The 12,387-nt window shown below is 44.4% G+C and overlaps 1 protein-coding gene across 2 annotated transcripts in view; it reads left to right on the top strand.

The window, feature by feature from the left end:
• Positions 1–12,387, top strand: part of MTUS2 (microtubule associated scaffold protein 2) — a 321,795-nt gene that overhangs the window by 248,557 nt on the left and 60,851 nt on the right. For both annotated transcript variants that reach the window (XR_009957320.1, XM_062567163.1), the window contains exon 8: positions 269–480. Coding sequence is in view for 1 of the 2 variants with exons in the window: in XM_062567163.1 (XP_062423147.1) it covers positions 269–480 (212 nt within the window). In the remaining variant the exon portion in view is untranslated. The remainder of the gene's footprint in view (positions 1–268; positions 481–12,387) is intronic.

Genomic DNA, 12,387 nt, shown 5'->3' with positions numbered 1-12,387 from the left:
AACACAGCAGTTAGGAGAGCTCTTCTCAACTCTTAGCAACCTTCAGGCTTAGAGCCTGAGGTGAGATGAATGCTACAAAGCTTTGGCCCCTAGAGAAACATGTGCTACTGTGCTCTTACGTATTTTAAAAGTCATTACAGATCTGTGTGAGTTTTACAAACTTTTTTCCTTTTGTAGAGCTGAGCCTTGAAGCCTTTAGAAGCACGTAAAGATTGTGCCCATATGTATAAAGTCACTGATCATGATCTTTTCCTTCCTTTTCTCCAAGGGCATTCCAAACAAAGGTCAACCACACCAAAGAATGGATTCTCCCCAAAACCAGGAGGAGAGAGTCGAGAGGCTGAAAAGCAGTTCGCGCAGAGGCTGAAGGAGAAGTGTGATGAGCAGTCCAAGCAGTTGAGCAGTATTCGGGATGAGCTTAAAAGGACCAGCTGTGGCTTTGTTGTCTTTGCTATAACAACACAGCACTTCTTCAGGCAGGTAAGTGTAATGGATACTTTTTACCATTGGAAAAGTACTTTGGCTTTATAGCAATCATTTGCTCGAAGTTATTATTTCATATCCATATATGAATGCAATGAATACAATATTTCATATTATAACTCTATTCTTGGGAGTAAAGCATATAATTTCATTGCAACGGTTACTATGAGGACGGAATTATAATACAAAACCATACGTTTGAGAATTCCTTTCTCTGTTCAGGAATTTGACAGAGAAAGAATTGTAACTGGAGCCTTGTTTACAAGCATGCAGGAGTTTCAAGATGTTTTTAGGGGTGAGACAGATGCAGAAACTTGAAAGTCCTAGTCCCTGAACAGTAGAGCTGGGATGCAGAGTGTTACTCAGATATTGACGGCTGCCAACGAATGCAAGCACAATGCATTTAGTCAACTAAAAGGGAGTATGTGAAGGAGAAGATAGGCTTTCTAATTGTACTTTTCTATTATTCCTGTTCATTGCACATCAGGCAATTTGTCATCCCAGTTAGAGTAGTCATTACTGTAACAAGGCCAGTTCCTGAAGACATAGGAAAAACGTTACCTCAGAATCTGGGAGATCCCATGTAGCAAGTATATGGACCATAAAGAAAATGCTGTCAGTCATTAAAGCAGCTTATTTGTTCACCAAATCTAAGACAAAATGGGTAAAGTTTAAAAGACAAGCACAGTGACTGCGAAGGAGTTGTAAGTACCACTTGCTTCAAAAGACGCTTAGTCTAGGAAATTTAGCTGGGCTCTGAGGTGTCAGACCTGATTCCCCTGATTCCCCAAGTACTGCCTCAGGTTAGGCTGGAGTCCCGACTGCTCTGTAAAACTGACAAATGATCACTAGCAATAGGACTGAAGTTCTGAAAAAGATCCTGGATTAACCTGGTTGTCTACTTTTGCAAGAGACAAGAGTAAACTTTCAATATTGAAGGGGGAAAAAAAGAAAAAAACAGAGAATCCAGCATCAAACAGTCATTAAAGGTTCTGAAATACTTTATATAGTTATTTTTTATATTAGTGGGGAAGGTTGCCTTTGAACAAGTATCATGGCTCAAACTTTTCCCTAAGTAGGGCTGATCTTGCTGAGGGGAGCTTGACTGACCTGAGAAAACAGTACAAAAAGTACTAAATATTTTAAATATTTTCCCAGGGGATTTTTTCCTCTCTATTTTTCTTTATTCTTGACATTTCTGGGCTTGCTGGGCATTTTTAAAGCTTTTTTTTTCTTTCTTTCTTTCTTTTTTGAGCTGACTATGGCGTGTCCTTGATTAAAGCAGAGGGAAACAAAAAAGGGCACAGCAGTGTCGACACAGCTTTGTCTCTGTGTTGTCCACTGGGGAGAGATTTTTCATCTCATGTAGCATTCACAGTTTGCTAAAGGAATTCTGAAAGCTTGGGTATATCTCCATCCTTTCCTCTGGATATGTTTTAAATGAGAACAGCCGCTGCAGCTGAGTTTGGTGATGACCCTGATCCCACTGGTGCATGTTAGATCTGTCCTGAGAATGCCTCCCAAATTGAGTACCTCAGAGGAATATAATAGCGTCATCTCCAAATCTTGATGAAGCACAGCTGTGACTCACATGCCTCCTCTGAGGCACTGTCCAAGCTAGGCCAGTTCTGAGTTTGCCCTAATACTCCTCCAGGTGCCTGGAGAGCTTGAGATACCTACGATATGTAAGCACCTTCAGACTTAGGCAGCGTTTGATGGAGATGTTTTCAGATTCACTCTTGAACCCATTCTGGACCCACGTGACCACTCAGGACTGTATGGAGGCACCAAGTCATCCCAAAAGAGCTGGCTGCTGGGAGGAGTGGACCACCTCCCTGGCAAAACCAGCCAGCTGGGCAGCTGCCTGCACTGTCAGCATGAGGCCAGAGTTTTTTTCTCTACTTGCAGGCACTCAAATGTTGTACCTAAATTAGGAGGACAGTTGCTTTAGGCTCCATATGTAGTGAGTGAGGGCAAATAGGAACTTCCAGAAGGTAATTTACTGCTCCTAAGATCTGGATTTCTGCTTGAGGTACTTGCCTGTCTCTACTAAGCCTCTAGGGAGCCATAAGGCTGCTGCATCTATAACTTGGAAACTTAAGTTTGGAATTTACATGTAGTGGAATGGATCTAGGCCAACTCAAGAAATTATACTGTTGTTGGCTGTTGCCTTTCAGAGGGATGTAGACTTGCAAGTCTTTGAGTGACATTTGAAAATATGATCTATAGACAGTTTCTGAGGTGCTGTTATTGTCTGAAAGCTTGAGCAAAACCACTGTGGCTGACTTTGATTTAGGGCAGCATGGAAAAAGAAACTCTTCCCATTATGAAAAAAATAATAGTTGTGTGCGTTTGTTTCTGAGAAGCCTGCAAGCAAAATGATTGAGGTCTGAGTAAAACTGCAATTTGGCAAGGGAATAATAATTATTTAATAATGGTGTGGGGGCATATTCTGGAGAAATTTGGTTTTGATTTGTCCAAATGAGAATTCTGCTCTGCTAAACGGAGGGCCTTGCCTTGCCTTGGTGCTAGGGAGCTTCCTTGGGCGAATAATCACATATAACCTGATTTTAGGATATGTTTCTCTTTCCTTACACCACATCAAATTCATATCTGAAATAAAGCTTTTTTTCCAAACTGGAACTGAATTCTGTTGGAAAATCTGCCCCCAGGCAGTGAGAGCTGGATTGAGTCTTAAAAGCACACCCAAGCATTTTGCACACAGGCAGGAGTGTTGCTGTGCCCACGGCTCTCTAGTCTTGCTCCCAACTTTTTTGTTATATTTCCCAATATGGGAAAAAGCCCATGTTATTAAAAGACTTCTGCTCTGCCTCATCTCTGTTGTAGCTGGAGGAACTGAGCCATCTCTGAACACAGAGCTGGCTCTCCCATAGTCACCCAGATGAAGGCAAGGAGCCTTGCACCGCCTTTATGCAGGATTTATTTGATCAGTGCTTATTAGTCCCATCCCAGCCTGCCTTCCTGAGCACCCACAAAGTCCAACAAACCTGTTTAGCTGTCAGAGAAAGAGAGTATCTGTATGTAGTAATGAGTGTTGGCCCATACCAGCAGGTACTTTGAGCGCTTTCCAATTTTAAGTACTTGCTGTAGTAACCTTCAGGTTGCATGACCTTTTTTTTTCTTTGGATTTTGTATTCTTGCTGTTCAAAACCATTGTAAAATTGTTTCCTTGATTCATCTTTCTTTCTCAGCTGAAAATCCTCTTAAAGGGCGAGATAAATTTAGTAGGCATCAAGGAGTGTGCAATATGTAACAGCACTTAATACAGACCCATTAAATGTCAACTAAGGCAGTTTTCTATCTTAGAGAAAAAGCTAGGCACTCTAAGCAGATGATGACTCAGGGGACAAAGAAAAATTGAAGCAGTGATCCTGATGTAGGCATTTAGCTAGTTATGAAAAGCAATGATTGCAGTGCTTGTGGGCAGCTTTGTTACTATTTATTATTTAATTAGAAGATCAATTAGTTAAAGCCTCAGGTATGCATGCATGACTCCTCTTGACTTTGGGGACAGCTTCAAACTTATGTGCAAGAGGAGTGTGCTGCTAGTCTGTGCTTTATGTTTGATGTTGTTCATCACCTTAGTACAATCTGTGAGTTGTGAGGGATGCTCCAAAGTGAACAACTGACTGGTGGGAACTGCAGTGATACCATGAAGACTTTTCAGATAAAACATTTTCCAGATAAAGCAAAGCTACCCCTGACTACCATCGTTCCCGACCTGACCTGAATCAGTGACATTCCTGGCAGTTTAAAGCCCTGTTCAGCCAGAGCCCTCAGCTGAAGACCCTGCTAGAAGTGGTAACAGTGCCATCTAAAGGAGAGAAGCCCAAACTGACGTATCCTAGAAAATATATCCTGGAATTAAACAGGGGAAAAATCCACTTGCATAGCTCTAGTACACTCAGAGCAGAAGTGTTTGTGCTGAGGACTGTCGTAGCCAGCCCACACCGAGGCACTGCAAAGTAGGTTAACAGCATCCATGCCTCACCTACCGGTTGCAATATACCCAAAGGGCCAAAAAAAACACACTCTTGTTAGCAAATTTGGCATCCTAAAGTCCAAGTTAGGACTCCAGATACTGAGGTGCCAGTCACTTTGTAATCATCTGCCACCATTTGTTCGAGCCACGTGTAAGGTTATCATTCTTATTCATTTTAGGCTTAGTCATAAATATTTGTGGCACTCTGGAGATCACTCTTTTGTGGTATTCTCTGTGGTGCTGATAGGAAATAGAGCAGCTGCAGATGTGGCAGTGCCAGGGTAAAGCAGAACTGCCGTGGGCACCAGCACAAGGTAACCGCTCGTGCTGGGTGATACCCCAGTTCTGAACTGTTCCTGCCTCCATCTGCGATGCCCGCAGCATTGGTGGGTCAGACAAACCCCGACACTGAGCCCTGCTGGGTCTCCCCCCACCCCCCTGCCCTCCCTGAGCTGGGGGACCCTCCTTCTGCATCTCCTTGGTGGAGGGAGCAAGAAAAGCAGAACGGATTTTTTACCCCAACCCCTCCTTCTGCCCCAGCTCTTCCCTCCTCCAGAAAAGAGCAGGGAGGGCATTTTCCAAACACGCAGCATGGCCTCACGTGTCTGCTGCAGTCGTCAATACAGGCAGGAACTGCTCAGGACGGGTCCCAGCGTGCAGGCACAGTGTGATCAGATGCGAGTGGAGAAACCACACAGACTCCTCGAACTAGAGTTTGAACAGCATGACAGTACTTGACAGCATCGAGGTACTTTGTGTCCATCAGTGCTGAGAAGGACTTATCACCGGTAACCAGAGGGTGCTTGTCCCCACACTTGGGCGTGGGTACTTGTGGGTGGGTGTATACACACCTTCCAGTTAAGTAAACAGACACAGAAAAGTTTTTCAGTGTCTGACAAAGTTTAGAAAAGACTGGAAAGACTTTGTCTCCCATTCAAATAATTGAGATGTGTCCACATGCGTATTTTTAAAGAGCAATGTTTCTGTCCTTTGAATGAGCAATATCCCACTCAGTGTCACATAATTACCCAAGTGCTTCCCAGGGAAGCACATTCTTCCACTCGCCCCTCAAAAAAAAAAATGCACTATTTGCTGTAGCAGTGGCTGTGAGAAAGGCTCCGGGGCAGAGGGAGTAGCAAAGAGCTTCTCTGTGCTTTCCTCCCTTCAGTTTTACTGGGCACCAAAGCAAAGCAGGCCACACACAGGATACCAGCAGTGGTCTGAAGTTCACTGTTAGCTGGGCTACCCAGATAGCAAGTGACATTTCTGGTGCTTCCCCTGCTGTGGCTGCCCCAGCACACTTGTATTTACCAGTAAAAATCTCTGTGTGGTGGAAGGATAGCAGCATTTTGTGTCTTATCTAAATGGACCCTTTGGGTATGAGGTGCCTGAAGTTACTGCCATACCTTGGATGCTGTCATGAGTGGTACAGTAAAACACTGAAGGTGCAGCCAGGCACAGAAATCAAAAGCAATGCAATGCCTCCAGAGCTCCCCAGGGTTCCCTAGTGCTCCCCAAGGGGCTGCACGCTTGCCTGCTGGCTGCAGTCCCATGCACGTCTGGGGACTTGCACGGGTTTAGCATAAACCCTCTTGAAGGCTCACGCAGCTGACAGTGTCTGACCCAGCGCCACAGCGCTGTGAGCAGTTCCCGGGAAAAGCCAAAGGCCATCGACCCTCATCCAGCACGCGGCTGCGTCGGAGCTGAGCAGGATGGAGGAGGCGGAGGCTGCTGCTCCTCAGGGCTGGATGGTGGCTCTGAGCTTCCCTAGCAGAAACCAGTCTGGAACAGGACTGTGGGAGGGAGAATATAAATCTCAACCCACGTCACTTGCACAGCATCCCCCAGCACTCTTTTTTATCCCTTTTCGACAGTGCTGAGTCCCCAGTGTCCACTTCCTGGGTGAAGATAATTAACCCCTCATTAGTACCATTTATATATATACGTATATACATACATACACACACACATACATATATATAATTTTTTCCACTTCTGCTTTTAACTCCTTGCTCCCACTGACCTGAAAACATGCACGGCTGGCATATTCTGTGCTCTCTTAGCATGGAAGGACATAGCAGCATTTTTACTAAGCAATTAACTCTTCACCCACCGCTTTTCCCAGTTGTGCTTCCACCTGAATTTGATCAAACATCAGGCTTCGTCATTAAATTTCTATTTTAGAGTCTTTGTGCTTGCTCTGCAGATTCATGATGGGAGACAGGGAAATGAGTTTGTGGCTGCCCCCTTCCCAGCCCACCAAATGTCATTGCTGCAGCTGCCATGTTCCCTGCTGACTGGAGCACGTGGTGGGCCAGACTCAGGAGGGGGATGCAGCTCAGAGCTACTGAACAACCTCTATTCTGTGAGGAAAGGGCTTGTGCAAGTGAGTCCACATCCTGGAAAAAATCCTACCGTGAGCCCCACTCTCTCCAGGACCACAGCTATGGCATGGCTAAACTTCAGCAGATGTTTCCCTGCCGCCTTATTGCCATATACAATATTGCATCCACTCTTCTCCTCCATCCCGGGCACTGCACGCTCCCGCATGGTGCGAGATGGCTGAGGTGGAGGAGACAAGCATGTAAACGTGCAATTGCATCCAAAACCCAGCAGCAGAGCACACCTGCTACAGGAAAAAGCCAGCTGTCAGTCCACCCGAGGTGGCACGATTCCTAGCTATCCGGCAGCCACGGCTTCCCCACGAGGCACCCTGTGTCCTCGGGGTTTTGCTCAGCACTCCCGCTTCGTCAGATGAAGAGGTATGTCATTACTCATTTTCAAATGTGCTTATCTCCCTCATCCATTTTGCAGCCCTAGGTGTTATTTATTAGCCAGGCCACCCTCTGTACTGAGTGCGAAGCGATGATTTTCTGCACAGGCTGTTCTTTTGTGTTCTCACCCTAGTATCTGGGTGCTTGACAGATACTAATTTTTTTCCCCACAGCACCCACATGTGGTGACAGTTCCTGGGGCTCCCCACATAGCAGTTGGGCAGTGAGATGCAGGGAGATTAAAGACAGACTTTGGGATGGGCCACAGCTCCTGCAGCATCTTACCTTTTCGTTGCTTGTCTTTTGACATCCACAGCAAATAAGCAGGGGGCTGTAAACAGCAATTTGCTTCACTTGACAAACCCTAATCCCTTCCTCTGGCCGAGCTACTCTGTGCTAGTGCCCTATGGGTCCAATTTATCTATCCCCCAATGCCAAATCCTGGGTATCTCTACTTAAAAAATTAGTTTAGAAAGTCCTAAATTATGACAAAGCCTCTTTTTAATTTTTCCTCCCATGTAAACAAACTCTGTTGTTTCTCTACCATTAAAACATTTTTGATTTATTGCATATCCCTGAAATGTCAGGCTTTGGTCAGTCCAAAGTAGATTGTTGTTTTCAGGACTTAGAATGCAAATACAGACTTATTCTAACTGCTCTGGCTCCAGCAGGAGCAAAGAAGAGCCTGAGCTTGCTCAGTACAGCAAATTTAGCCAAACTGTAATAATGATGAGGGAGAAGAGGAGTGGCACTTTTCTAAGGCTTATTCTTGGATCACCTTATGTATTTGTATGTGAATGTATTTATATAATATATAATTTATATATTTATAGAAAATATATGTTATATATTTATATATTTTTCAAATGTTGGGAAATTATGCCTCTGAAAGCCAGAAGGTCAGGCTTTTTGATGAGAGCTGGGTTTTCTCAACTGTTCCACCACCAGGCACAAAAGGTACGCTTTTCCCCTAAGTTCATTCTTAGAGACCATTGTGAGAATAGAACATTTGCCTGAGATACGTACTTGAAACGTTAGCCCGAGTTATTGTGGTGAAGGGGAGGGGAGGAAGTGTTGAGTAACTTACAACTAGTGCAACTAATTTTGCCTCTAGCACAAGAAGTCATTAGCACTGAAACCTGGGCCTTGTTTTGAACAACCCCCTAATTAGATGATGTTTATATACCTTGGTTGGGGGAGAATTTTGTTAGTGACAGGTAGCTACTTTGAGTTTCACGATAACAAGAAAATAGCCCTGGGTATGCTCCCATTAAAGAAATATTAAATCTCCATTAAAAATTAAAGCTCTCAGTTGCATTTTGTCCTCAAAGAGAAATGTATTTAGGCAATGTGCCAAGCACCGGGTAAAAGTCACTTTATTTTCTTTTTTGTTTTATATTATTGATCCCTATGTAAGCAACTGTCACCGGCAGCCTTGCTTTTATACAGTATGCAGAGGGAAACAGCATGAGTCAGAGTGGATCGTGTGGGGCGTCAGCCCTCGAGGGGCAAGGTCAGCTCCTGGGCCACTGGGGGGTTCTGCAAAGCACTGCACGTTGCGTGCAAAGCAGCGAGTTACGTGAAAAGCGAAGACGAGTGACAGGCTCCAGTCGTACTGCAGCCTCTGCTCGTGCAAAACCAGACCCACAGTGTTTTCATGCTGCCCTCTACATGCCGCAAAGGAGGCAGTCGAAGTGACTGGCTATTCTAAACATACACTCACACGTAGTGTTTGATCACTTCCCAACCTCTTTTTACGTTTGACCCTCGCCTCCCTAGCAGAGAAGTTGGAAGCTCTGCTGTTTGTTTTTTCCAGGACTGAAGTTAATGTGAGGATCTTTGCTCTACTCTGTCTTAGCGCCGTGGCCACTTGGTTCCTACCTCATCAGATGTCATGGGAGGCTTGTGCCTACCAGCTTTTTCTTTTTGGGGAAAAAAATTGAAAGCATCACGTTGTCCATCCGAGACAACCCAGTAGGAGTATGAGCAGGGTTTGTTAGAGCCCTAGGTTCAGTTTGTCAAAACTAAAATGGCCCAAAGGATACAGTGTGGGCTCTAAGTGCCTGCATTTTTCCGTGAAACAGAAAAACCAATAGTGAGTAATGATTCTATCAAGCAAAGACTCCGACACTCTTGGATCAGTACTTTGTGTCAGAACTGTGTTACAGCATTTACTTTAAGCATGGAAATGTATGTTTTTGGTACACCTCTTTCACAGGTCTTTTGTGGATAATGTGCATGTCCAGATGTTAGACCTGCAGTGGAGTAATTGTACAAGTATTAAGTGCTTTAAATCCATTTATAACCTCAGACTCAATTCACCAGATAAGTGGGAATGATTATGAAGTAGGTATGCTATTCTCTGAACTAATAACTTTCATTTTTAAAACTGCCTGGACAGGAGCTGTACTATTAGACCTTTCTAAATTACTTTTCGCAGACAGTTGAAGGGGTGAGAAGCCTGCATTTTCCTCACTGAGTGTTTGATACTAGACGGCTCCAAAACCAGCGAGGTACCTGCAGGCTGCATACAGAGCCCACAGACCTGCTAAGCAGTGTGATACAGCCACTACAGCTGGGCGCAGATATCAAATATATGCAAATATAATTTCCTCAGATCAGTCTTGTTTTTGGTTTTGATTTTTTTTTGTTTGTTTGTTTGTTTTGGTTTGGTTTTTTTTGGCTGGTTCATTGGTTGCTCTCCACAGATATGCCAGCAAGATTTCTAGTGGGAATGTTAGCAAAGCAAAGACTTTTCAAGTCATTTTAGATGAACAGGTACAAGACTCATATATGAATGTGTTGATCACACCAGAAATGCAAGAATTATACTTTTTCCATAAAGGAATAGAATTTATAGAAATTCTTTTCCTAATAGAAAGAATTTAACAAGTGAAATTTTGTAGATACTCTCCAGGGAATTCTGTGAGGCAGGACAAAGCTTTCTTTGATGGAGAGCAGATAAAGGGTCCATAACTCTCCTTAGCAGTGGTTTGTGGGAGCGCTGGTCTGCCTGGGAGGAGGGATCCCTCTGGCTCTCCGTCAGTCAGAAAGCTGAACCTCCCCTTTGAGACAGGCCTTTCAGTGCAGATCTGGTTCTGCGCAGATTTTCAGCTTTCACTGTTACTTCAGTGTGTGATGAGACCACACTGCAGTCTGCAGAGTTGCTGCATACTGGGCGACAGTGCATTGAAGCACAGATAACCTACAAAAGTAATTTCAAACCCCAGTTTTCGAAGAGAAGGCACAGGGAAGTCACAACCAGCCTAGAGAGGGGGCCAAATACTAAGCTACCCTCTTGTGAGCAGCAGTGACCACCAACATACCTGCTACCTATTCACATACCAGTCTTTACTCCCAAGGTCCCTTCCCAGTGCTCCCCAACCCCTATCCTTTGCCCACATATGGGACCTTCATCCAAAGCCCAGCCATGAAGCTGCAGCTGAGCCCTGAGGATCTTACCTTTTTAGCAAGAGGAATGACCTAATAACAAAGACCTGGCAATGCTAAATATCCGTCAGGCAAGCTACATGCCAGACTTTTATTTGCAGAAATAGCAGGCCCACCATATAATTTCCGTGATTTATTTTTAGCCATCACAAATCAGAAAGGGTAGCCCTACTTGAAAAATCAGCTTTTATCCTCCTACCTGTCAGTGCAATAAAATCTGTTTAAATAGATTGTTGTATTTAATAAAATTGCACAGAAAAAGGAAAAAAAGATGTTAGCTCAACTGCACTGGATGTGTTAAAAACAGAAAGCACTTGGCTTACTTAGTGTGTTCCTTTTAGTTAATATTTGACCTCTATAAAATGGTGTCATTAGGATTTAGGTTGGTAACATTTTTATTATTCCGTAGTTATCCCAGGAGGGTGCTAGACACTTTGCAGCTGGTACGAAGATGATGTCCCACTCCTGCAGTGCTTAGCATTTAAATAGGCAATAGCCCAATTAGAACTGGGGAATCGAAGTGACAGAGTTGTGGAGATTAGCATATGTTAGTTTATTCTGGGATTTATGCAGAAAGACAGCCACATGTTCACGTACCTGGACATAGATACACACCATGTAAGCGAGAAATCACAGCAAAATCAGCTACTGCAGGTGGTACAGAGGCAGCAGTTGCTGCATGTGCACTGGAAAAGGGAGCACAGTGAGTACGATTTCCCTGTGGTGGGCAGGGAAATTCCCACCTCACATTTTCATTTACACTGAGCAGGTGCGATTATTATTGTGCATCCTGCACACGACCCTCCCGCCTGCTGCCCAGTGGGCTCTCAGGGGAGCGTGTGGCCGGGCTTTTGCAGAAACAGGCAGTGGTACGTGCCGTGGCCAGTGCGGCTGTGCTGCTGTGTTCACCCGAGGCTGCTCAGCTATTCTTATTATCCCACTCTGATTTCATCTGCAGGGAAAAAATAGGTTAAATTTGTTCCTCTTTTTTTGCTTGCTTAATACACTGAGGAAAAGGGCCTTCGTATGTGTAGCGTAGAGGATTCTGTTTGAAGGAACATAAAAAAGGGAAAAGAACTGTAAAACTTGAATGCTACTGCTAAAATAAGCAGACAGACTAGACTAAAACTGAAATCAGATGCCTTTATGATAAATGTGAACTTTGACACCTTGTCCATTAATCTAATGAGGCACAGTTACTAAATATGCTTAAGAAAAGCTAAGACACTATTGCAGAAAACATATATATATATATATAAAAGTCCAATAAATAATCTCAGAAATCTTTTCTTTGATGTGAGCAGAACTTAGTCCTTACCAAAGTGTTTTGCATCCTTTGGGCAAGATATGGCAAATGATGAGCGGTTAGAAAGCTGAGTGAAGGTCACTTCTTTGCTCCGCTATGGCTTGAGTGAGGAGCTGAGTCAAGACTCAGCCTGGCATGAGTGGGCCAGTCTCTGTAGAGCAGGGTCCTGGCTCCAGCAGAGCACTCATGCTTCCTCTACCATCAACGGACCATCAATGGGTAAGAGTCAGGGGCACGGTTCCCCTTGAGGGATGTCTGCAGGGAACATCTCTCCATGGACCCTATGATGAGCCCGGGCCCCTTGGGCATGCTGGCCTGGGATTAACCACCACTTAGCGGAGGGGGGTCTGAGCTAGACCTTCATCTGGGGC

Source organism: Rhea pennata, chromosome 1 (assembly GCF_028389875.1).
Source record: "Rhea pennata isolate bPtePen1 chromosome 1, bPtePen1.pri, whole genome shotgun sequence".
Taxonomy (NCBI): Eukaryota; Metazoa; Chordata; class Aves; order Rheiformes; family Rheidae; genus Rhea; species Rhea pennata.
This window is presented reverse-complemented; position numbering and strand designations above follow the sequence as displayed.